The sequence below is a fragment of the Oreochromis niloticus genome, linkage group LG20 (assembly GCF_001858045.2).
Source record: "Oreochromis niloticus isolate F11D_XX linkage group LG20, O_niloticus_UMD_NMBU, whole genome shotgun sequence".
Taxonomy (NCBI): Eukaryota; Metazoa; Chordata; class Actinopteri; order Cichliformes; family Cichlidae; genus Oreochromis; species Oreochromis niloticus.
Window position 1 is genome coordinate 22772287 of NC_031984.2, and position 22402 is coordinate 22794688.

At 41.3% G+C, this 22402-nt stretch overlaps 2 protein-coding genes across 2 annotated transcripts in view; one reads left to right on the forward strand and one right to left on the reverse strand.

Annotated features, from left to right (window-relative positions):
- Positions 1-12120, forward strand: part of cntn3a.1 (contactin 3a, tandem duplicate 1) — a 74949-nt gene extending 62829 nt beyond the window's left edge. The window contains exons 14-23 of the mRNA XM_005478234.4: positions 1744-1861; positions 3472-3630; positions 3836-3985; positions 5020-5090; positions 5568-5802; positions 7173-7288; positions 7558-7744; positions 8679-8791; positions 9765-9933; positions 10735-12120. Coding sequence (XP_005478291.1) covers positions 1744-1861; positions 3472-3630; positions 3836-3985; positions 5020-5090; positions 5568-5802; positions 7173-7288; positions 7558-7744; positions 8679-8791; positions 9765-9933; positions 10735-10826 — 1410 coding nt within the window. The 3' untranslated portion in view covers positions 10827-12120. The remainder of the gene's footprint in view (positions 1-1743; positions 1862-3471; positions 3631-3835; positions 3986-5019; positions 5091-5567; positions 5803-7172; positions 7289-7557; positions 7745-8678; positions 8792-9764; positions 9934-10734) is intronic.
- A 1854-nt stretch (positions 12121-13974) lies between these two features.
- The window catches only part of si:dkey-178k16.1 (band 4.1-like protein 1), a 42845-nt gene continuing 34417 nt past the window's right edge, over positions 13975-22402 (reverse strand). The window contains exons 16-24 of the mRNA XM_025901505.1: positions 21200-22267; positions 19964-20014; positions 19166-19573; positions 17990-18211; positions 17842-17901; positions 17571-17660; positions 17375-17455; positions 16678-16794; positions 13975-16569 (exon numbers count right to left, since the gene is read on the reverse strand). Coding sequence (XP_025757290.1) covers positions 16564-16569; positions 16678-16794; positions 17375-17455; positions 17571-17660; positions 17842-17901; positions 17990-18211; positions 19166-19573; positions 19964-20014; positions 21200-22267 — 2103 coding nt within the window. The 3' untranslated portion in view covers positions 13975-16563. The remainder of the gene's footprint in view (positions 16570-16677; positions 16795-17374; positions 17456-17570; positions 17661-17841; positions 17902-17989; positions 18212-19165; positions 19574-19963; positions 20015-21199; positions 22268-22402) is intronic.

Below are 22402 nucleotides of genomic sequence, written 5' to 3' on the forward strand. Positions count from 1 at the left end.
AACACAAAGTAATTGAAGTGCAGATATTCAGTTTTAATTCAAGGGGTTTATTAAAAGGTAAAAATTTAATACGCCGTTTAGAGTTTCTGAGGATCAAAAGTAGCTGGAATATTGATTGTTCCCTTGATTCATGACAAGCAGATAAAAGGTCTGCTGGCTCAAAATATTGTTTTTGCACTTGGTACTTCCAATATGAGGTCCAATGAGAAGCCAGTGCAAGTGAAGGAGGACTCAATGACACAATGGGCTGAAACAAACAAACAAAAATAAAAAATAAATAACCTAAATAAATCTGAAAGGAGCAAAAACTTTAAATGTGGGACATTCATGAAAATAATAAATGCACTGGGAAGAAAACATCTAAAAGCCTCTGCAAATAGATAATGACCCATATTTCCCAATGACTAAGCTGGTCACCTCAACACAATAGATCATGCAGAAAACAAAACTGAAGGCAGAGAGAACCATGAGCACTGGCTGTGGTAACAGTATTTTATGTATGTCACACTGGGCAAGCAGTATAAAAGGATGTTACTTGACATGACATTGTATTTGTCTTGTTCATATATATTCTTATTTAAAAAAATAATAAATAAACATTTTAAAAGGCTGTTATTAGGGGAGCAGAACTCACCTGACTGTGAAACAGCGTGCGAGTCAATTGTCCAATCTCTGAAGGTGGAGGACAATTTATGAGAATGGCAGTAATTCAAAAACAAACAGACAGTACAATACTTTTATTAAACAGCTTAGATTAAACTACACAGGCCTTAAGGACACTTTGAATGTTTGATTTAAGAACCACTGTGGGGGTATATAGAGGTTAAAACAAAAGCGGAGTAATTGTCCAAATACTTATGGACCTAAATGGAAATGGGTGCTCCTAGCTGCAGCTTTCACAGCCATTTCAGGCACAAAATAAGACTTCCTCCCAGTGTAGCTCTGAATATCTGAGCCTGTGCTTCCATTTCTGTTGCTGGAACAAATACTTTTAAAAAAATTATTATTAAATCAAATAAAAGTGAAAGCCTGCTGAGACATGATTAGTAATCAAACCTTGGACTACAAGCAAAACCAGAAACCTTGCTTTGTATTTATCTTTTGTATCCATGACTACACTTTTTATGAGTTTTTCTAGCAGTCTCACTTGATATTGCAAGCAAGGTTATCTCACAATAACATTTTGCATAGTGAGAGATCTGTGGCCTATTATATTCTTGCCTATGTTATTTTAATAATGGTGGCGAGTATCAAAGAGTGGATGACTTGGAGCAACTGAATTTTTATCTCTTTAAAATGTCCCTGATTATACATCAAAGTAGTTACCAAGTCTCATCCTGTTTCACAGTTCCCTACTTTCACAGATAAGACATCAACTTAACATTAGCTCCAACTTTAAAGTTCAAAGCTAATAATGCATTTGGCATTGAATGGTTGTCTGCAGAGTAAATGGAATCAGAGAGAATAAAAGGGACGAAGCTGAAAGAAGCTTTTTAATACCTCACAAAGACCTGTGCTCATAAATGATCATGAAAAGCAGCACTCAGTCATTTGGCGTGTCCCTGGACTCACGTTGTACCTTTCTCCTTCGTGATGCAAGGAACTGGATGCCAAAATAAATCACGGCAACACAGTGCTTGTGCTGAAGCTCTTTTCCTTGATTTTGCAACTTTAAAAGTCCCATTTTCATGCTGTGTTATTCCCTTTTTTGTTTTGTTTCTCCTGTGACATCTGGACCAGCAGCGATCGGACGGTGACATTATGATCCGGAATATTCAACTGAGGCATGCTGGGAAGTATACCTGTGCTGTTCAGACCAAGGTGGACAGTGTTTCTATTGCTACTGATGTGGTTGTGAGAGGTAAGGGGAAAAAACAGAAGATCAAACCCAGATATGTTTATTTAATAACTTTTTTCTTTCAGAATTTCCAAACTTGAACCAGTTTGTTGTTTTTCTTCTAAGCTGTACCAATTACACACACAGTTGCGAGGAAAATTACACAGCATGCAATGCCCTTATCATTGTTATTGTCTAACATTTAAACAATGTGCGTATGGGCTTATGGATTTTTGGACAATATGCAACTAGTCCCTGTATGTACCGTACACATTACCCATTTAACTCCAAATATAGATACAAATACAACAAATGTGTTCAGGGCGGAGACCCTAAACAGATAAAAGTAGTAGTATTGTGTTAGATCCAAAGTACAAAGTCAGTGTATTTTCTTATATTCTTGCATCGCCTTTTAATACCTTTGCATTTCAGTGCTTCCCAGTAATGATTTTGTCTGAACTATTGAGAAAAGTGAACCTCTTTTGGTCGTGTCTGCAGCGAGAGTCTGGGGCTGCTCAGGCCAAAGCTAAAGCGTCACATTTAGATAAATGGAGCTCGTTCATCAGTTCCTCCTCTTACCGCTGCTGAGACAGACCAGCTCTGATTACGGTCGCAGCTTTGGGATAACACAGCTGGCTCTGTGACTGTGGCAGCAGCCGTGGATGTGCTTTGGTTATTATTTTGGCTGTGACACATTATGTTTTTTTTTAATGGGGCCAACAGTGACAGTTTAGTAGCTAATTGTAGCAGCTGGACATATTCATACAGTGCCACTATAGACTGAACCACAGCAGCAGCCGAGGTCTGAAGAAAAAACACATGCATCCACGGCTTCACCTGTCACAGCCAGGCGGAGCAGCTGCAGCTGTGCTCTCAACTGGGGCTATACTGTGGAAGATCGGCCTCTTAAAATGAGAAATGAGCACTACATGCGTCGCGTAAAGAGTCACATTATCTCCTTATTTCTTAGTATTTGCAGATGGTTTTCTTGTAGCTGGCAGTAAATTCTAAGTGGACTGGAAGAGCTCACCAAATGTTCCTGTGGAGCAGAAGGAAATATAAAATGTTCACTGACCTCCATTTTGGAGACACCAGAGAAAAGGAGAAGATGATAGCAATAGTTCACTGGAGTAGCAAACAGCTACACTCACATTAAAGTGAACACATGTATTACAGCTGACTCGTGAGTCGACTCATTAGAGATTGAAACAAACTTTGCTTTTTATAGTCTATGTTAACATACCAAAAATTAAATAAAAGATCGCAAATAATTACTTCTTGTGTATATAATTAAAGCATTTTTTTTCATTTTTTTCTCCCTTTTTCTATCCTATTTATTAAATTGTGCATGCTCTAATTTATCTCTGCAATCCCTGGTAGAGATTCTGGTGGCAGCACAGCCACAAAAACATCTTATTAAATGTAGAAAGTCTACATTTTCTGGAAAAAATCAATGTTTTGTTTTTATATTTTTGATACGCATTCATTACTGTAAGTGTTGATTTTGGACGGTGTAATTCAGTATTGCACTCGAGCTCCACAAACACTTTCTACTCAGTCTCTCATATCACCTATAATCTTGAGCTGCTATGTATCAATATATTTGAGTAACCCGCGACTTATTGCCTTCGCAGGTCCTCCAGGCCCCCCTGTGGACTGTCAGGTGACTAAGATGACAGAGACCACTGCCTCTCTGTCCTGGGGTCCTGGATCGGACAACCACAGCCCTATCCTAAGCTATACCATCCAGGCCAGAACGCCCTTCTCTCTCGGGTGGCAGGCTGTTACCACAGGTTTGCTTATTTAAATGTGTTTGTAGGTTGCATGTCCAGAAAGTTTAGTGAAAGGTTAAAAAATGAGCGATGGGGTAACTGGTAGCTGTCCTTTCCAAACTCCACACATAAAATGCAAATAACTAAAACTTTACCCGCTTGGCTAATTATCAGTGGCATATACTGCAGGGCTTTGATGAAAGGTTACTTCTGTGATGTTTCTCAGTTCCTGAGCTGCTAGGAGGGAAGCAGCTGTCAGCCACTGTCACTGACTTGAGCTCCTGGGTGGATTACGAGTTCAGAGTCTTGGCAACCAACAGCATCGGAACAGGAGAGCCCAGCAAACCCTCCAAAAAGGCCCGCACCAAAGACACGCGTATGTATCAGAAGCTCCTTGCATTTGTTTCTGATGCCAACATCGGGAAAAGTGGTTTCAGGATCATCCTCATCGTGTACTGAATACTTAAAAAAAACTTTATTGTCCTATTTTATTTCAATAAACGTTCTGCTTCTGCAAGATAAGCATGACAGAACTAATAAAATTACTGATGCCAGGTAGCTTTAGTACAACAGTATTGAAAAGGTAAAAGAACTCCACTGTTTAGGACACTAAACAGCAGGTCTGAACTGGCACATCAACACACTTTTTTGATGTATATATTTTTTCTTTTTCCATATAATTACCAGCCCCTCCCCTCCTTGTGTGCTCATGCTCCTTGTTGAAAAGAGTTTAGTCTTGAAGAAATGACTGATAAAGGTGGACAAACAAAAGTGCAGAGGTGGAGCTGAAAAGCAACAGATCATGTCACAATCTTAAGAAAAAGATAAGAAACAAAGTCATTGACATCTATGAGTCTGGAAAGGTTTGCAAAGCCATTTCTAAGGATTTGTGAATCCAGTGAACCACACTGGGGGCTGTAAACAATAAACTGGCTAGTTCAACAAAAGTTGGACTTCTTGGAAGGTTTGAGTCCCGTTACGTCTGCATAAAACTATAACAGAATTGTATTAAAAGAACATCATAGCAGCAGTCAAACAAGGTGTCTAATAGAAAATCCTGAAGGAGAATGTCCGGCCATCAGTTCATGCCTCGAAGCTCAAGCTCACTTGGGTTATGTAGCAGGACAATGATCACAAACAAACTGACAAGTTCACCTCTGAATAGCTCAAAAAAGAAGGTTTTGGAGTGACGTGGTCAAAGTCTGCACTCAAATCAGATTGAGTTGCTTTGGCATGATCTCAAACAGGTGCAATGTTAAACTTGTGAAGTCTGAATTTAAGAAATTTGCAACTTTTTTGAACACGTTCAATACCAAAACCTGTTTCCATGCCATGTTACTTCATGGTGAGAAACAGAATACTGGGTGCATGTGTTTGACATGAATATCTAACCCTGTTCAAATCTGTTAGTTCCCAGGGTAACTCCAGCAAGGGTGAGTGGTGGTGGTGGAGGACGTTCAGAGCTGGTCATCACTTGGGAGGTAAGCATGTATTTAAATGCATTTACGAAACTGTTATTTGGAGTTTCTTGCTGTTGTTGTTGTTAACATCTGAATGTAAAGCAAAGGTCAAAGTAAGAGTGAGCTAAAACAAAAGAATTAAAAACAACGTTTTCATTTTTGTTATTTCCCTAATTTACATGCGCTGGTTTTATCTCAGCTCATTGTAAGTCTCTACTGCTGTTTTGCTCCCCTCCATCGCCCTTCGCTTGACTTTTTGCTCAAAAACTTTCTAGCTTGTAAACAGAATAGAAAAGAGAGTGAGGTGTGGCCTGTGGTGTGACATCCTGTGGTCTTGAATTTTGCTTAATGTGCCTTTAACCAGACAGGATGATCATTTCGTGCAAAGTCTTGCGTGTACAGTAATGCCCTCAGCTTCTTTTAGGTTTTAATATCTTCGGGATCATTCATGCATTTCTCTCTTGAGTCATTCCTCTGAGTCATCTTGTACCTTCTTAGCCTGTTCCCGAGGAGATGCAGAGCGGCCCGGGCTTTGGATATGTGGTGGCTTTCCGCCCACTCGGGGCGCAGGGCTGGATGCAGGCTGCTGTCACGTCCCCAGATGCTTCTAGATATGTCTTCAAGAATGAGAGCATCCCTCCCTTCTCCCCTTACCAAGTCAAAGTCGGGGTTTACAACAACAAGGGAGAAGGCCCTTTCAGTCCCGTGACCACTATCTACTCAGCAGAGGAAGGTGTGTACTCCTAAAGCACAAACACCGTGTCAGTGATCATAAGCAGGAATAATGCATTTTTTGACAGACTTTAGTCTTTTTGTCACATTTTAATATAATTCCAAGGATGTTATTGCTTAAAATAAACACTGTACTTCATAACACTGGTTTCTGGTCCTAAACATAGACTGTATATAAAAGATGGAATGATCTTCCTCGTCTAAAACACCGTTGAAGAAAGTTTCCTGTTTGCATAAAGAAGTTTAAAGTAAAATGACCTCAGTTAACACTTTCCAAATAAATTTATGGCCTCATTCATTAGATTCAAGCCTTTATGAATACAGGTTCACGCTAATGTAGTAAATCATGGCTCCATTAGAGGAGAAATACAATAAAGCAAGGAATGATTTAGGGCATGACTACTTGATTAATAAGTTTTGACTGTGCGATATGTATCTGGAAGCTCTGCTCTTTATCTGTAATATCTGGTTTAAAAAGAACATGATAGAGATGGCCGAACTCCAACGTTAAGCTAATAAGCTGATCAAATCACACTCTCACAGTCCCTGGTCCTGAGTCCTGAGACGGCTGGTAATTTACCTTCATGCATCTTTAGCCTAATTGCACATTTTGTCATGAATATTTAATGTAACAGGACACTACACCAACTATTGAGATTTGAGCATCATTACTGGTCTTTAACATCATTTTCAGCTGATAGACCATTACCTCCGACAGCCATCCCTAATCTTAGTTGGTGTGTAACTTTGGCACCTACACCCATACACATACACAAACACCAGAATAAGGTTCTTTTATCGATAAAAGGCTGCCAGGAATAACTGAAATGTAATTATGTTTTCACACCCAAAGTTTGTCAGTCGCACAGTAAAAGAAGAAAAATCCTTTCCTCTGTGCTCTTCTTTTCTCTCTTCTCCTTCCCATCAACCCAACAACCGGTCGTGGCAGATGGCTGCCCCTCCCTGAGCCTGGTTGCGCTGGAGGTCTCATTCTGCTAAAACAGAGTTCTTCCTCCCAAGCGTCGCCAAGTGATTGCTCATAGGGGATAATCAGATCATTGGTTTTCTCTTTCTATTATTATAGGATGTTTACCTTACAGTATAAATCGACTGGAGATGGCCGGAACCGGACCTGCATAAATAAAATGGAGATGAACTGAATTGTATGACGATAAATAAAAGAGGAAATGCTAATGATGTTTACATGAGAGCATTTCCCATATTATTACATTAACGTTGGTATCATGGTCTGTTAAAACCACTGAGTAAATTTATTGCTTCTGTATATTCATTAAGCCACACAGCGTCCATAGGCTTAATAAATCCATGTCTTCCTCTCTTTCCCCGGTGCCCCTGGTGTCTGTCTTTCAGAGCCCAGCAGAGCTCCAGGGAGGCTCAGGGCTCGGAGCGTATCAGCGTCCGAAGTAGAGGTCACCTGGAAGCCACTGCCCTGGAGCAACAACCGCAGACGCATCCTAGGCTATGAGGTCAAACCCACACAAGCCCACACAATAGGTCTCGTACAAACATGGTGGACAGCACCAGCAACACGAATAGCTAGTGGCAATGTATCTGTTTTTGATTTTTGCAGAATAGCGTTGTGACCTTTTTGCATTAGTGTTTATATTATTCATTTATGAAGTAAACTGCAGTATATGAGGGCCCTCTGGCTTTCATGCCCACAGAGAATATTGAGTAACAAATTAGATGCAAGCAGATAAAGTGTAGTCTGTGTATTCTATGTGTGTGTGTTTAGTTGCAGTACTGGAGTGAGAAGCAAAAGCAAGAGGCAGCTACGGTGATCAGGACAGCAGGGAATAAAACTTCAGTACTCATCAGGGATCTGGAAGGCAGCAGCACCTATTACGTGTGTCTGCGGGCTTACAACAGCGCTGGAGTGGGCCCACAGAGCAACATAGTCAATGTCACAACCAAGAAACCGCGTAAGGACTTCGGTTACAAGATACTGAAGGCGAATGACAGCGTTCCTTTGTGTATTGTTTTTCTTGTTTTTGTTTTTTTCTTCCTTTTCTTTTGGCTGTAGCTGCATGGTCCATTCAGTGTATTGGATTTCACTAGTAACTGAAGAAGGAACCATTCACGGCAAAACAATGTGGCGCTTTCATTTGTGTCGAGCGTCATTTTAAAGTCGGAGTCGGTGTTTTTTCACCGAATTGTGTTTTATGTTGTCGAGACTTGAAATGCGTTAAAGGCTTTTCTCTCCCATAAAAAAAATATTTAGAAAGCCATTGTTCCAAACATCTAAATATTTTTGGTGGGTTTTATGGTTTTCTGCTCGCGTACACTGATATGCTGCTTCGTATCCTGGCATCTCACTGATGCAAACAGCGTGAAAGTAACAGACGTCAAAGCAGGTGTCGGCGTAAGTTTCTGCCACACCGTGTTATTTATGTTATTCATGTGTTATAGCAAAGAAATAGACGTTTGAAATTGCCCTATTTGTCTTGTATACGTGATGTCGATAATTGAATCCCTGTTTGCCGTTTGCAGCGGTGCATCTCATGTCATCTGCATGCAAACATCTGAGAAAGAAGCAAGAAAATCTGAAGTTGTGGATAATGGTTTAAAGCGTTAATTGTCAGACATATGTCTTTAATTTTACGCTCACATGTGCTAATAATATAAATTGCCGTGTTCTCGTTATAATATGATACAAAATCTTTCATGGCTTTTTGTTACTTCCCCATTAACTTAAAAAAAAAGGATTGTTCTCACTGCTCACTCCTAACAGTGGGATGATAAACTGATAATGAGAAATCTCCTTCATGCTGAGTTGGTTCGTGACTGTTTATCGACTTGACAGCCTCTTTTTTTTCTTCTTCTTCCTCTTGCCCCGCTCCCCGTGTCCTCACTCAGCGCCCAGTCAAGCCCCAGTTAAAATTATGTGGAACACTTCCAACTCCAAGGTCATCCTGAAGTGGGACCAAGTGCACGCCCTGGAGAATGAGTCAGAAGTCACAGGATATAAGGTAAAGTTTTACACTTCCACGGTAGACTGCCTCAACAAGAATCAATTCAACGCTGACAAGTAAAGGGTTTTATAGATAGTAACATAACAGAGAATGATAGACTGTTACCTGGTCCATTTGCTCCATAAGAGCACGCTGTTATTTATGAACACACTGGTTGTGCTGATGAACTTCTCGGAGTGTTATTAATAAATGGGAGCCTCATTTTATCCCCTGCATTGGTGTAATATTCTGCAGCATTTCAGTTTAACCTCGGAAGTCCTACACAAATTGCCTCCTCGCCTTAAACCGGCAGTCCTGTGATAACCCGAACACCCACAGCACCCATTATTTTTAGCCACATAGTTTAAACTGTACAACTTTTCTGAGCGAGTCATTTCAGGAAAAGCATGTACGAGGTAAAATCTGATTGGCGTTCATCTTCCCGTATTGTGACATTTAACTTGCCACAGCAGCATCAAGTGCACAATAGATATTATAATGACTGCTTCAGGGTTTTTATCTTCATCTGTCTTTCCAAGTGTCACTTGGCTTGTAAATGTAAATAAAAAGGAGCACGAATTTGCAGCCTCCTACACTAAACAGGCGAAAAGTGTGAAGACTTGGTCTTAGTCGCATTATTCCCGTTTCAAGTTAAGTGAAAGTGGAGAGCTTAGCGTGTGTTAAAATGGGGAGATGCATCCAAACCGCAGCTGAAAAGTCAGGACCGAAGATTTCCGGTGGTTCTCCCTTATCTCTACTGAGCCCTCTCCTCTAGTGATCCGGCCCAGTCATGTGCAGATATCTAAAGCAAGAGTCTCGTTCTTGTTAACTTTCAGATACTGCTCACTCCAACTCGCCGAGCTGCAGCTCACACTTAGATCTTCCTGTCAGCACGCTAGGAAGGAAAAAAAAAACACTCATATGTTGCATTGTGAGTGCCTTCATGCCACGCCACACTCTGTTATCGTCTTTCGCACTCTGTTTCCTTCAGGTGATGTACAGCCAGGACAAACACAGCCGTCCCAACGTAGTGGAGACCAACAACACCTCCTTGGAGTTGTCGCTGCCGGTCAACCAAGGCTATGTGATCCAAATTAAACCCTTCAGTGAGGGAGGTGAAGGGATCAGCAGCCGCCAGATTACCATCCCCAAGATAGCAGGTAGGACAGTCCTGAAACATTTCTTTCTCTCTTTTTGTGAGAATATTTTCAAGCTGGGGTTGAGCCATACAAAAAATGGCCCTTGCATATACCTGTGCACGCTCAGGAAAGAATTATATCCACTTTAGCTTTTCGGCACCCTTTTCTGAGTGGAAGTAATTTAGGTCCTCTAGTTTCCCTGCAGAGAAACACTGTGACAGGACTTCTTTTGATCAAGCCGTGCAAGTCTAACAATGCACATACTGCAAGCCTGGCACTTGTACAAACACACCCTGCAGCTGCATTAAATAGATAAATTGTTATCCGAGAGACTCTCTTAGGAAGCTTTTTTTTTCCAAATTAATTGATGTAATATTAGTCTTCAAATAAGTCATTTCCTCTTTCACATTACCTCTAAAATAGTCACTTATCCGCAGACCAGGAGACATACTATCAACAACAAAATGGTCTCCAGCATTCTCCAAGTATGGCCAGGAGGTTGTTTGAGAGTGGATGTGCCATTTGGATCAAACCATGTGTGTTGCTGTTGCCCGCCTCAGTAGTCCAGCTCTTTGAAACTCGGGTCGCCCCCATAACGGAACATGTTATACTAGTGCCATCTATTGATAAGTGCGCGCACTCGCATCTCGCATCAGTTCTTTGTACTGCACTGTAGTGCCGTTCTGTTCTGTGATAATTTATCGTGTAAAAGTCTGCACTCAATGACCTTCTACAGTTTTTTCATGCATTTCTAGACCACGCCAGACTTTTCAAATGCAAGACCAAGCGCCTGTTGGATTTTGATTTGATTGTGTTTTTCAGACGCCATAGCCGCGGGAGCAGCCTCGGAGTTCTCGGCCTTCCCCACGGTCAATCTTGCAGCCCTAATCATCACAGCCAGAACGCTGCTATGACAAATGTCTGCAGGAACCAGGCTCTGCAGCTGCTTATTAAGAGGAGAAAAAGCAGGTCAAAGACAACAACAGGCTGACAGCCACATTCCCACCTGCTCCCTTTCCTGCACTACTGTGTCTTTCCTCTTCTTTCTACAAAGATCGCTTTGTGGGGAAGATTCTTTTCCTCCACCTTTCTAAAGTGGTTACTGAAAGGAACTGGCTCTTTCAGAAGTTGCTTTTATGGAACTGAAAGGACACCGTGGCTCGACTGCAGTCTCTTTGAAGACGTTTTTTTTTTTTTCACTCGTCTCCTTTCTAACCAGTGGATGTTCTCGTATGGTTTTCATCTTGGAGGCCACAATAGAATGTGTGTATATGTTTTTGCTTAAGAGGCTGTGCAGGTTTTATTAAACAGATGTGTATGTTCCACTGGACTCTTCTCGGCTGATGGGATTTAAACATGACAGAGAGTGAAGGAGCCCTAAAACAAATGAGTATAATTACGCTTAGAGACAGGAAGTGGTTGAAGCCATTTCCCTGCTATCTTTTGGGCTGTCTTTGGAAAACCTCCTGCGTTCTAATGAGGAAAAAACAACTATTAGTCATCCCCTGCTAAAAAGCAGGGAGCTAAGTCTCATTGCTTTATGACAACCAGAATCTGAGACCTTTGTAACTTTTGCCTGGATTTTATTCATGCTTTTATGTCACATCAAAACCTCAGCTGCCATGAAACTGAGTGGAACCAAAGGTACGGGGCCTACAAGGTTCAGTTATACCTGTTGTATTGTGAGAAAATGCTGCGTGTCCATCCCAGTATTACTTCCACTGTAAACAGCAGATCTTTGTTGACTAATTGATGTCTCATCTTCTTCCTTCATCTATGAAAAGTGTGCAACAAAGGCACGCCGAACAATGTCAGCTGGGTTGTCCCACATGTCGCGTATGTATGAAATCCTCAGGTCCCAAATTGAGCCTTAAGTCCTATGGTTATATCCCACGTTGTTATTATTCAAAAGAGGTTTATTTATACTCCTTTTGTTTATCCGTGTTGTATTTTGGCTCAGTCATGCTCTAATTTAGATCATGTTTTTTAGGCGTTTTTAGGACATAACAGGCCTTTGTCTTCTGTCCTTCATAATGAGCATTGTAATACAATAAGTGGCAGATATTTACTGACTTTTCCAGCTTATTACAAAGTAGCGGGAGTACTTTACTGTCAGCCGCTGTTAGGCATGAAATCGGTCAGTGTGTGTACCTTGCTTAGGGTGTCTGAAACGGAACAACCTGCTTTTAATAAACATAATGCCATTTTCCTTGTTTCCTTCATTGATGTCTGAAGCGGAGAGTTTGCATACTTCAAAATCTAAGTGCTGCGTTTTTCCATCAGGCCACCCATATGGGAATAATTTTCACATTTCTAACAGAGCCTTATAAAATTAAACAAAACAAAACAAAAAAACAGCCTAACCCACTTTCTGCTTCTCTTTGGAGTTTTCAACTCTATGACCGCTTTGGAAAAATGTGAAAGTTCAGGTTTTCATTTGATCTATTTTCCAAGCAGAAAATCTCATATTGAATTTGTTATGAGGTCAAAAAAAATTTTTTGTCCAGATGAACAGGTTCAACTTTCTGCGTCACACCAAACTCTTTCAGTTCCTGTTATTCATCAGCCTGTGGGATCATCTACAGTCACATGACTGATTGATTGAATTTCATACATCTATTCATGCATGCAGTTAAATGAAATGCAATTGTTTCATTTGTGAATACAGATTTATATAAACTGGTTGAAACTGTGCAGCATTAAGCTTAACCAAACACATCCTCTAATGGTGTATCTGCACTGCACGAGCTTCATGGACTCTTTTTCTTCAGAGTTTCTTGCTCAAATCAGGTCAGTGCTTTGGTGCTGTTTAAACACAGGGAGGAGAGCACTGATGCTGGATTTCCTAAAATTGCTCCTTACAATATGCTGCATTGGTATTGCTTCATATTTAGGAAGCTTGCCAAAAGGAACTGAGTTCTGCTTAAGTTCAAAAGTATATTAGGATGAACATAAACTTGACTGACTATATTACTGCACATTCAGCTTAATCCATTCAGCAGTAAATTGTATAAACAAAAAAACCCCAGGCACGCTCTTCAATAAAACACCATTGTGTTTTATGCAAGCCTTTATCAGAGTGTTAGGCTTATTTTCTAGTGTTGTTCCACTAATAAAAATCCTCCACTTGCAGTGAGGTCGGAAACCTCCACTTGTTATGTTCCACCAAGAGGAATCTGAAACTTGGATGAGATGCTGGAAACCACATCTGTCAAAGCTGAATAAAAGAATAGCTAAAAAAAAATAACAAAAAAAAGGAACTTAAAAAAACCACTTGAAAAGGTTCTTAAGCTCCATTAGTATTCCATATTCTATTTGTATTCTGTTGACATTTGTATGTTTACATGAACAATTTTACTGACAATTTCCATCCTGTTATGACCACAGTGTACCCATCTAATCATGGCGGCTTCCAACATGTGCCTTGTGACAAACATCAAGTCATCTCAGCCTGGTTTCTTACACATGAAAATGAGTTCACTGCACTCAAACAGCCTCCAGTCACCAATTCCCAAATAAACAGAGCAACTTCGGGATGTGAAATAGGAGATTCACATTATGAATGTGGAGCCAAGAGATCTATACCATGTTATCATGTCAACATGGATGTGATAACATGGTATAAAATCTCTGTGAAATGTTTCCAGAACCTTGTTGAATATATATCGTGAAGAATTACAACAGGTCTGAAGGCAAAAGGGGATCCAACCCAGTATAAGCAAGGTATATGTATGTGTGCTGGGTGAGTAAAAAAACAAAGAGAATATATATTTATGTTAATGTGTGTGTGTGTGTTCCCGAAACAGTTTTATGGATAACTTTTCCAGATTTCCAAATACAGGTGTTTTTTGCAGAAACTAAAATTTGAATTGTGTCTACTCATTTTCTCCTGGCTGTTATTTGATTTATGGTACCTTAACTAAAACTTAGAAACAACCTAAATGCAAAAAAAGGTAAATATGCAATAATCACTGCCTGAAAAAGAAATGCACGACTGAGCTGTGTCTTTCTAATCATTTACAGCACTAGTATAGTGTTAGAGACACAGATCAAACAGAGGGATTCTCATTTATCTTGTTCTGCTTGTTTTTTTTCTCTCTTTATTCATTTTCAAATGAATGCAAGTACAATGTACAGCAAGGATACAGCACTAAGCAGTGGAAAGCAGCAGAGCAGAAGAGATGAAGCTGCAGAGGAGGAGGAGGAGGAGAAGAAGAAGGAGAGCTCTGTACAGAAGGACAAGGTTAGGTTTAAGGGTCTGCCAGAGGTCATCCAATCAGACTTCGGCACCAGGTGTCTGAGCCACAGTCGAGGGTCTGCGATTATTCACAGTCTGGTTGTTACAGTCTGGTCATTGTCACATGTCCGTGAGTGGGCCTTTTCTGGACAGAGAGAGGTAAGTCAGACCATGCTGGTCGATCCAGTGAAGGATGGTGAGAAGGACTTCACCTGGGTATGCTTGATGTTGCAGCTAAGCTGGCTTCTTTTAGGTAACCGGTGCCCCCTAGTGTACATCAAGCCCATTTCCATTAACTACTATACATCTTCACGATCCACTAAACAGCACCAAATATACAGTACAAGGTATGCGTGGTTGCATTATTCTTTTTTCCACCTTTCAGTTTGACACCCACATCCATGACTAAGCATCACTTTGGAACCAAAATAAGGAACACAAAAGGAGTTACACTAGACAGGTGAACATAGACCGTATAGTTTAGTGTCTGAAAGCAAGTTAATGTCCTCATAAACCTTGAGTGGCAGCTTTTGACATTTCTTTTATCAATTGTTTGATTTTTCGGCTGCATGTATTGGTCTATATATAAAATATGAGTTCTGAAAAAGATACAGAAGTTATATATTGTTTTAAACGCTAAAGACAGTATACTTAAAGGGAAACCATGTCATACCAAAAAATGTGTGCATTTGACCTTCTGACACTTTGTAATTAAAAGTTGCTCATATAAAGTTATTTCATACAAAACCAGGGTTTGTACAGTTTGACTGCTACCTCAGTTGGCACGTTACATCTCTACAGCATCCTTCTAACACCCATGTACCAAATCACACACAACTAAAAGTCCAAAGATGTGTCTCCTACTGTGTATCTTATTTCTAACATGGTACTTTACACGAAAGAGCGTCGGCAGAGCTCTGATGCATAACGCCATTTCAGCTTGGTTGCAGAACGCAAGCTCACATTATGTGGCCCACATTATGTTCATTCACTGGCAAATAAGTAGAAAACGGCTAGGTTAGGACCAGCTGAACGTCACTGGCGGTTTGAGAAGAGATGAGAGTGTAAGAGGGCTGCAACAGAATAATCGAGTGTGCTGTCATAACTGAGTGTACTGTGTACTTGACATTTCCTGCTTTTTCCCCCTTCACCAACACGCATCATTTCTCTTTAAGACTTTAGATTATTAACAATTCAGTCTCTGCAGCTTTGTAATTTCTCAGGGTGTTCCCGTCGTGGACATTATCATCGCTCCTTATGATGAGTTAATATCCACTGAAGTCATTTACAGTCCAGTCATCCAAAAGAAATCATCATCATGCAAAAGTTATCTCAGACACTACTTTTACTGATGCAGGAGCCCGTTCTGTGACTTGAACAAGGAATGTAAGCCTACTCTATGTACTTACTTACTACACACACAACGGCCAATGAGGATTTAAATCCAGGTGAGTTCTGAGCGCGTATCTAAAGGCTGGGAGAGGAGAGAGACTGGGCTCATTCTGAAACATCAGCATGCTCAGAAACTACATTGTCACTGTTTGAATAAATACAACAGGTACACTGTGTATCAACAGCTCCTAATGTCAAGACATATATGCAGATATGCATACTTACCACCCACACGTCGAGGTGAGATATGTTTAACGGAAGTCAAATATTACTAGATAGCTAACACTGGTCCTCGCTAAATACTCGAATAAACGCCTCCAGAGGATCGCAGTCGTCTCTAATCAGTGCATCTTCATCATTCAGTGCGATGGGATGATATTTGTTTATTTGACTAGCTATGAAAACTAAACAGTTTTCACTAAACCCTGCGAGTGACTGGATGCGTTAACAGTACTGGAGCTACATGTACTAGATTCTATTACTCAGTGACACAATGTGAACACATTTTTTTTTCAGCACACACAGCAGGAATCACGTGATGAGAGTATAAGCCACTCATATCTAAATAAACCCCTTTCCCAATGAATTCCCTGTGTTCTCTGTTTTTGTTTAGAAATACCAAAGCGAGTGATTTGAACATATAGACCCTGAGATTTTTTGCAGGGAATTTACTTGAATTATGTCTTGAATTTTTCCGGATGTTTGGAATTCTTGTGGCATGTTATCAACCATGTAAAATTCATAAATGTTGCTTTTTTTTTTCCTTTTCTCTTATTTGTGCAGCCGGACTGCAAAAACAAAAGTCACTCCGTCGAACATGATGACGATTTCGATAATGAAACGTTCAAATACAAATTAAATAGTTTGAAGAGTCCTGTTTCAGGTTTGTGTGTGAACTTGTACAAGAGGCTCCGGCAGAGCGCCTCGGGCAGTAGTCTTTAATCGACTGGGATGGTGGGCGGCAATTTCAGGTCGGGCACTGACGCTTCTTGTCCAAAGGGGGGCACTCTCATCTCAGGAAATCAGGACTGCAGCAAAGAAAGGAGACATGGATGTTAAATCCCTTAACCTCAAAAGAGTTTAGAGGATGTAAAAATCTCATCCACTGTTGCATGGCGTCAAGATGCCACCTGTACCTCTGATGCACCATGTCGGTCCTCAGTGGATGATTCTGTTTCCCTGACAACAACTGCCTTAGTCACCTGCATGTCTGGATGCTGCTGCTTGGCCTCCTGTATGGCAATAGCCAGAGCCTGAAAGGAAAGGGTGAAGTGTGTGTCTTGAATGAAATGAATTGCTTAAACCCCTCCACCCAAGCACCTTATGGAACTTTTCTGTATCTTACAAAAACAGAACACAGGTTCAGACACTGATTTGTGCTCGCAACGGGAGCTGAAATTACAATTCATTTTACAAATTAGTCTTTAGATACCCAAATGCTCATTTTATATTTTATCTAGTCAGAAAACACATTGGCCCACTTAAAGAATCTAACATTTTAGCCTTTAGCTTTGTGGGTTCTTATATAAAAATCAGCTAATAAGTTGATTTTATGCTTTAATAAAATCACAAGACACACTTAAAAACTGTCTAGCAACACAGAAGGGCCCGTCTTTAACCAAAGAGCTTTTATAGCTGATGAATAATGAGGGATGCATGCACTATGGAAAAGTAGCCAGGAAGTTAGCTACTCCTCTGCTTCAGTCGTGTACACATTGATTAGTCTCTTGCACTGTTGCGTTCTCAGGCGAGCTAATCACACCACTTTAATATATAGACTGAACCGTACTGGGGTGCCAAGGTAACAAAGCTCATTTGTCAATTTCTGCTCACCTGTTCCTGGTCTACATCATCGTCTCCTGTGATTATGATCCTCTTCTCGATCCTGGTCTCTGAGTATCCTCCTTTCACCGTCTGCAGCATACAGACAACAGCTTTTCTTTTAACAGCCTTAACATTTTAAGGAGATGAGCAGCACTAAGTTATAAATTAAATGTGCACTTTGTGAGTTTTATTTGAGCTTCTCTACCTTTGTAACATGAGTGGTAGCTGAGGTAACATTTTCAGAGACGAGGATGGGAGATCCTGATGTCTCTCTGCCAAGACTGCCTTTGTGCACCTGAGGAGGCATGAGGCAAATATTACAAAGACCCATGAACCATTTTTTATGACATTCAGTCAGATGTGTGTTCCTGAATTCATGTCTTTGGGCTTTGTAAGTAGGTTTGAACCCTGGAGAGCAGGAAGGAGTGTGCTGCAGGTTGAGTTAAAATTGGAGAGGTCCCCCTGTCTGTACTCACAGGGGAAACGCTCTGTCTCGTAGAGTAAGAAACTTCACTTAGTCCAGTGATGCCGTGATCCTGAAACAGACAGATTGACTGGATTATATCCAGATATTTTACAGGTCTACCTTTCTGTACATTTTTAGCAGTGAAATATGAAGTTAACCTGATCCGTGAACTCCACGATGGTCGTGGTGACCTCTGACCCATTGGGTTGAGTCTCCGTCCTGATGTCCGTCTTTCTGACTGCTGGCGTGGGCCTGATATCGCTGCCCTCCCTGCTCAGTGGTGCGGCAGCAGAGACACGACTACCTTCTCTGTGTGACTGATCTCGGTCCACTGATGAAGACACGGGGACTGATCTCTTTGGTTTTTTGGGAACTACAGGCTTAAGAGAAGGAATGTTTATATTATTAAGAGTGTGTATAGTTCGTAGTGTTGCTCTGAGACTCTGTGCAGAAACTGAGGTTTTTAAAAGGCTTGAAAGCCCCTTGTTTGCCAAAATGAACCTAATTTAATCAGAACAGAAAGTAAAAGACAACCTGAGAGTCTGAAGTTTGGAAGCCTAAGAGAAATTTTACTTTAGCAGTAAGTTAAACATAAAAAACAAGAGGAAAATGAAAAAGTGGGTTTTCTTTCGTTTACCTTCTTTAAAACTTCAAACTAAAAGCACATCCCTTTCCTGTATATTTCACGACAGTCACTTCATCTGCTCATTTGTGGATTTTAGTGCGTTAGAGGCATCAGAAGCTTCAATACTTTTAGCCACCCAGCTTTTTTACAACTCAAATCAAGAACCCGAAGTCAAGTTTAACAACATGCGCTGCAAAAAAGTGTGAGAACCACTTTGGGAATCATCACATCATAATTTTCTGTTTTGTTACATTCCCTCTGACCACCCACTGCACAGGCAAACCAGAGCCTGTGAATAAACTTGCATGAATTCACCCACAGCTACCTTGTCATCACACTTTGTTGGAAACTTGGGAAAGACACAGAGCACGGATGTGGTTGGTGTTATGGGAAAAGTGCCGGGGAGGAGAGGAATTCAGCTCTTTTCTTCCTGTTGTTTCCATTGCATTCACACTTGGCTTTATTTATTTCTCAATTGCCCGGTTACAAACATGCAGAGAGATAAAACTGTAGAGTAATGATTTCATGCTACTTTGCTTTCAGATCAAATTAACAGCCATTCTTTCCTGCACTGGCGTCTGAATTTAAAAATGAACTAAGATGCATATTTTTAGGTGCCTAAAAATAGAGCAGTGTGAAAACAAACCAAACCAAAGAAGTAGACACTTCTCAGTGGTTCTACACAGCTGATGTGAAAACTTTGATCTACCTGCACATCGGACCGTTTGACTTCTGGTCGGACTTCTTCAGCCTGGATTTGTTTGGCTGGAGGACTGCTGCTGGTTCCTCTGGACAGAGGAGCCGATACTAAGGGAGGAGGTGGCTCAGAGGGCTGCTGCTGTTGCTGCTGGAGCAAGTCGATGCCAAAGCGCAGACCCCCGTCAGGTGACAGATCCCTCTCTCCCAGCTCCGACATACCCCTGGAGAACTCTTCCATGCCTGTGTGCAGGTCCGTGAGGACGGTGAAATCTACTTCAGCTTCCAGGCTGGATGTAGAGCTGACTGTGATGCTGGAACATTTGCGCTCAATGCCCAGGTGGGTTTCCTTCAAGTACAGGATCTCGTGGTCCTGATCATCCTCTGATACGGAGCCCAGGCGCCTCTCCCATGGTTCCCTCTACAGAGGATACAGATGATAATTCGATGTGGTTTATCTCCCGCACTTTTAGACAATGTACAGCATGTAAAGTACAGATACATTAGCTTCTCTAGAATTAAACATGAAAACATGCTTATTGAACATTTAACAGCGGCACAAAATATTAGATATCAGATTTAGCCATGATGTCGAGCTGGCACTTTAAAATATTCAGTTTCCCCGTTTGATTAGATATGAATTTACAGGCTGTGCTTTTGTGCGTTTATTTCCACGCTTTGGATACAAAAACAAACACGCCTCAAAGAGCAGCTTGAATAAAATCTGTCAAATATCTAATTGTAGTTTATTTACTCTTTTCCCAAGGTGTGACTACATAATAAATATGAGAGGAGCCGAGGGATGACTCACTGAAGCTTCACTGAGAGGCTCCTCATGGATAGCAGGGGTGGGAGGTGTCTCCTATAGAAAAGGCAAACAAACAAAAAGCAAACAACGATATGAAAGCATGCGTGAATTTACCAAAATGCAGCCACAAGTTATACCGTCTCCCTATAGCTAATGTGTGTAAGCATATCCAAAAATAAAAGTTAGAAAAAGTTTTCTTTGAAACTGCTTTGATGTCGAGTTCTGCTTTTTGCACAGCACGGCTGATGAAATAATTGATATCTGGAGAGCCCGAGTTTGCAGTGTTCTTGCTTCACCGCTATTAAGCATGTCGCTTTAGCACTGTTGAGTTCTTATCTGTAAGCAAACATGTCTGAGTCATTCATAAACTTTGGGGCTTTTGCTACACCTGCACGATAAACACACAATGTGAGAGATCCCCAAAACTCCAAAGCCTTAAAGCTGCAGTCAAAAGCATGCAAACTGGGTATATTTCACAGGCTGACATCATTAAAAATGACTGCAAGTGCAATGGTAATGCCATGCACTGAAAGGTTCCATTTTTCAAAAAATCCCTTTCAGGGAAAAGGTATTCATATTTTTAAATGCGGCATATGAAAGCCTGAACCCTGAAGAGGTTTGGCAGCTCTGCAGCCAGTGATTACATCTAATCGTCTTTTTCATTTTTCTGCTATTGCTGCAGAGGTGCCAAGGCAGAACATTTGGTTCAAATGGCCTCCTCAGCCATTTACACAAAGGATTCAAATTATGTGGAAAAAGAGGTTTCAAAGAAAAAAAATGGTGGAAAAAGGTCTTGCGCTCCTTGCAACAGCAGTCACCTTCACTCTGAGTGTTGGAAGGAGAGACCAGGTGTTAACGTGACAAGTTAAGGTGGGATAGAAGGGACGCCTGAAGCTTAAGCAATGGGAAGTTTGCTTAAAGGCCCACAGCGTTCTGAAATGGCCAAGCAGATGTCAAGATTTGCGGAGGGGAAGAAGGGAAAGCAAAATGCTCCCTAGGCCATGGACGTGAACTGAGTCGGTCAATGAGGCGATGCGAAGGAACGTGAACTTTTGCTTTCTCATACACAGCCACATGAGTTCTGAAGTTTATGCGTGTGTGTGATTTTTTATTTTTTTGGAAGGTTTGTTTTAAGATGGCAAAAACAAGATTTGCACCACATCGCCTGAAGCTCATGCAATGCTTTACTTTCCGATGACTGACAAACAGGTTGGGGGGGAAGGGGGGCAGATGGTTTACCGCTTGCTTCCTCTTGGCTGTTTCTTGGTTGGGCGTCCTGTGGTGGACGTGGCTGTTGTCCATGTTGCTCAGTCTGTCTCGGGACCACTGTGTTTTCAGGGGGAGAGTGCGTGGGGGAGCTGCTGGAAATTTGGCACTAAACTCTGAGGTGATTTGAGAATTTTCTTCAAATGCAACGCCTCCTCTCGTCCACTGGCCTGCAGAGTCCCTGCAGTCCCTGAGCTCCTGTTGTCCGAAAAACTCGTTCCTAATCTGCTGATGTGTTTGATTTTGCTGCTGATACCACGCTGTAGATTCACCCTGGTATTTGGTGTCCATTGTGTTTTCCTTGGCAACATCTGTGGCAGACTGTGGTACAGTATTATCATCCAGTCTCCTTCCTGACTGACAGGAAGATTTTGTCATCTGTACATCCCCGGCAGCACCAAAGACGCCTCTGTCAGGCTGGCTGTGTGTTTGAGGGTTTAAATCTTTGTTCTCTTTATTTATAGACTTCTTTGATCTCTGCGGCTTGAGAGGAACTATTTTTGTAACTTCTGTGTGTGAGTTCCCAGTTTTGTTGCAATCCTTTTCTCCCATGGGGCTTGGGTCTTTTATTTTCCAAGCCTCACTGTGTCTTGAAGCACTGCCCTTTGGGACAGAATCCCAAGCCACTGGAGTTTCAAAGTTCTTGGGCCTCTCTCGATGCTCAAAGTGGCCATGTCTAAAATCCTTCTTCAGTTCACTTGCCTGTTTCTCAGGTGGAGACTCGTATCCATTTTCCTGAATGGCTCTCCGCATTTGAACAGATTCATGATGCCCATTAGTTGCTACTGTACCAGCCATGGGGTTCATATCTCTTAGTCCTGCTGCCATAAACTCAGTTTCCCGCTTTGGAGATGTTCCATGTCGACTTCTTCCAGAGTCTGGGCGTGTCTGGCAATTGTTCATATTCGCTTCAGTCCAAGATGTCACTGCAAATGTGTCTCTACCCTCTGAAGAGGTCTTACTCTTTTCCATGTAAGAGTAAGAGTCCAGTGTTCCTTCATAAGCATCCTGCTTGTCAATCAATTTGGCGTCAGTGGTCGCCTATGTTAACATAGAGTAGACAGTTTCATTAGCCTAACTAGATAAACGGCTCTTCCATTCATTACCGTTACCCCACATTGCTATTGTAAAGACGTAGTGTAAAAAAAAAACACACACACAAAACCGCCAATGAAA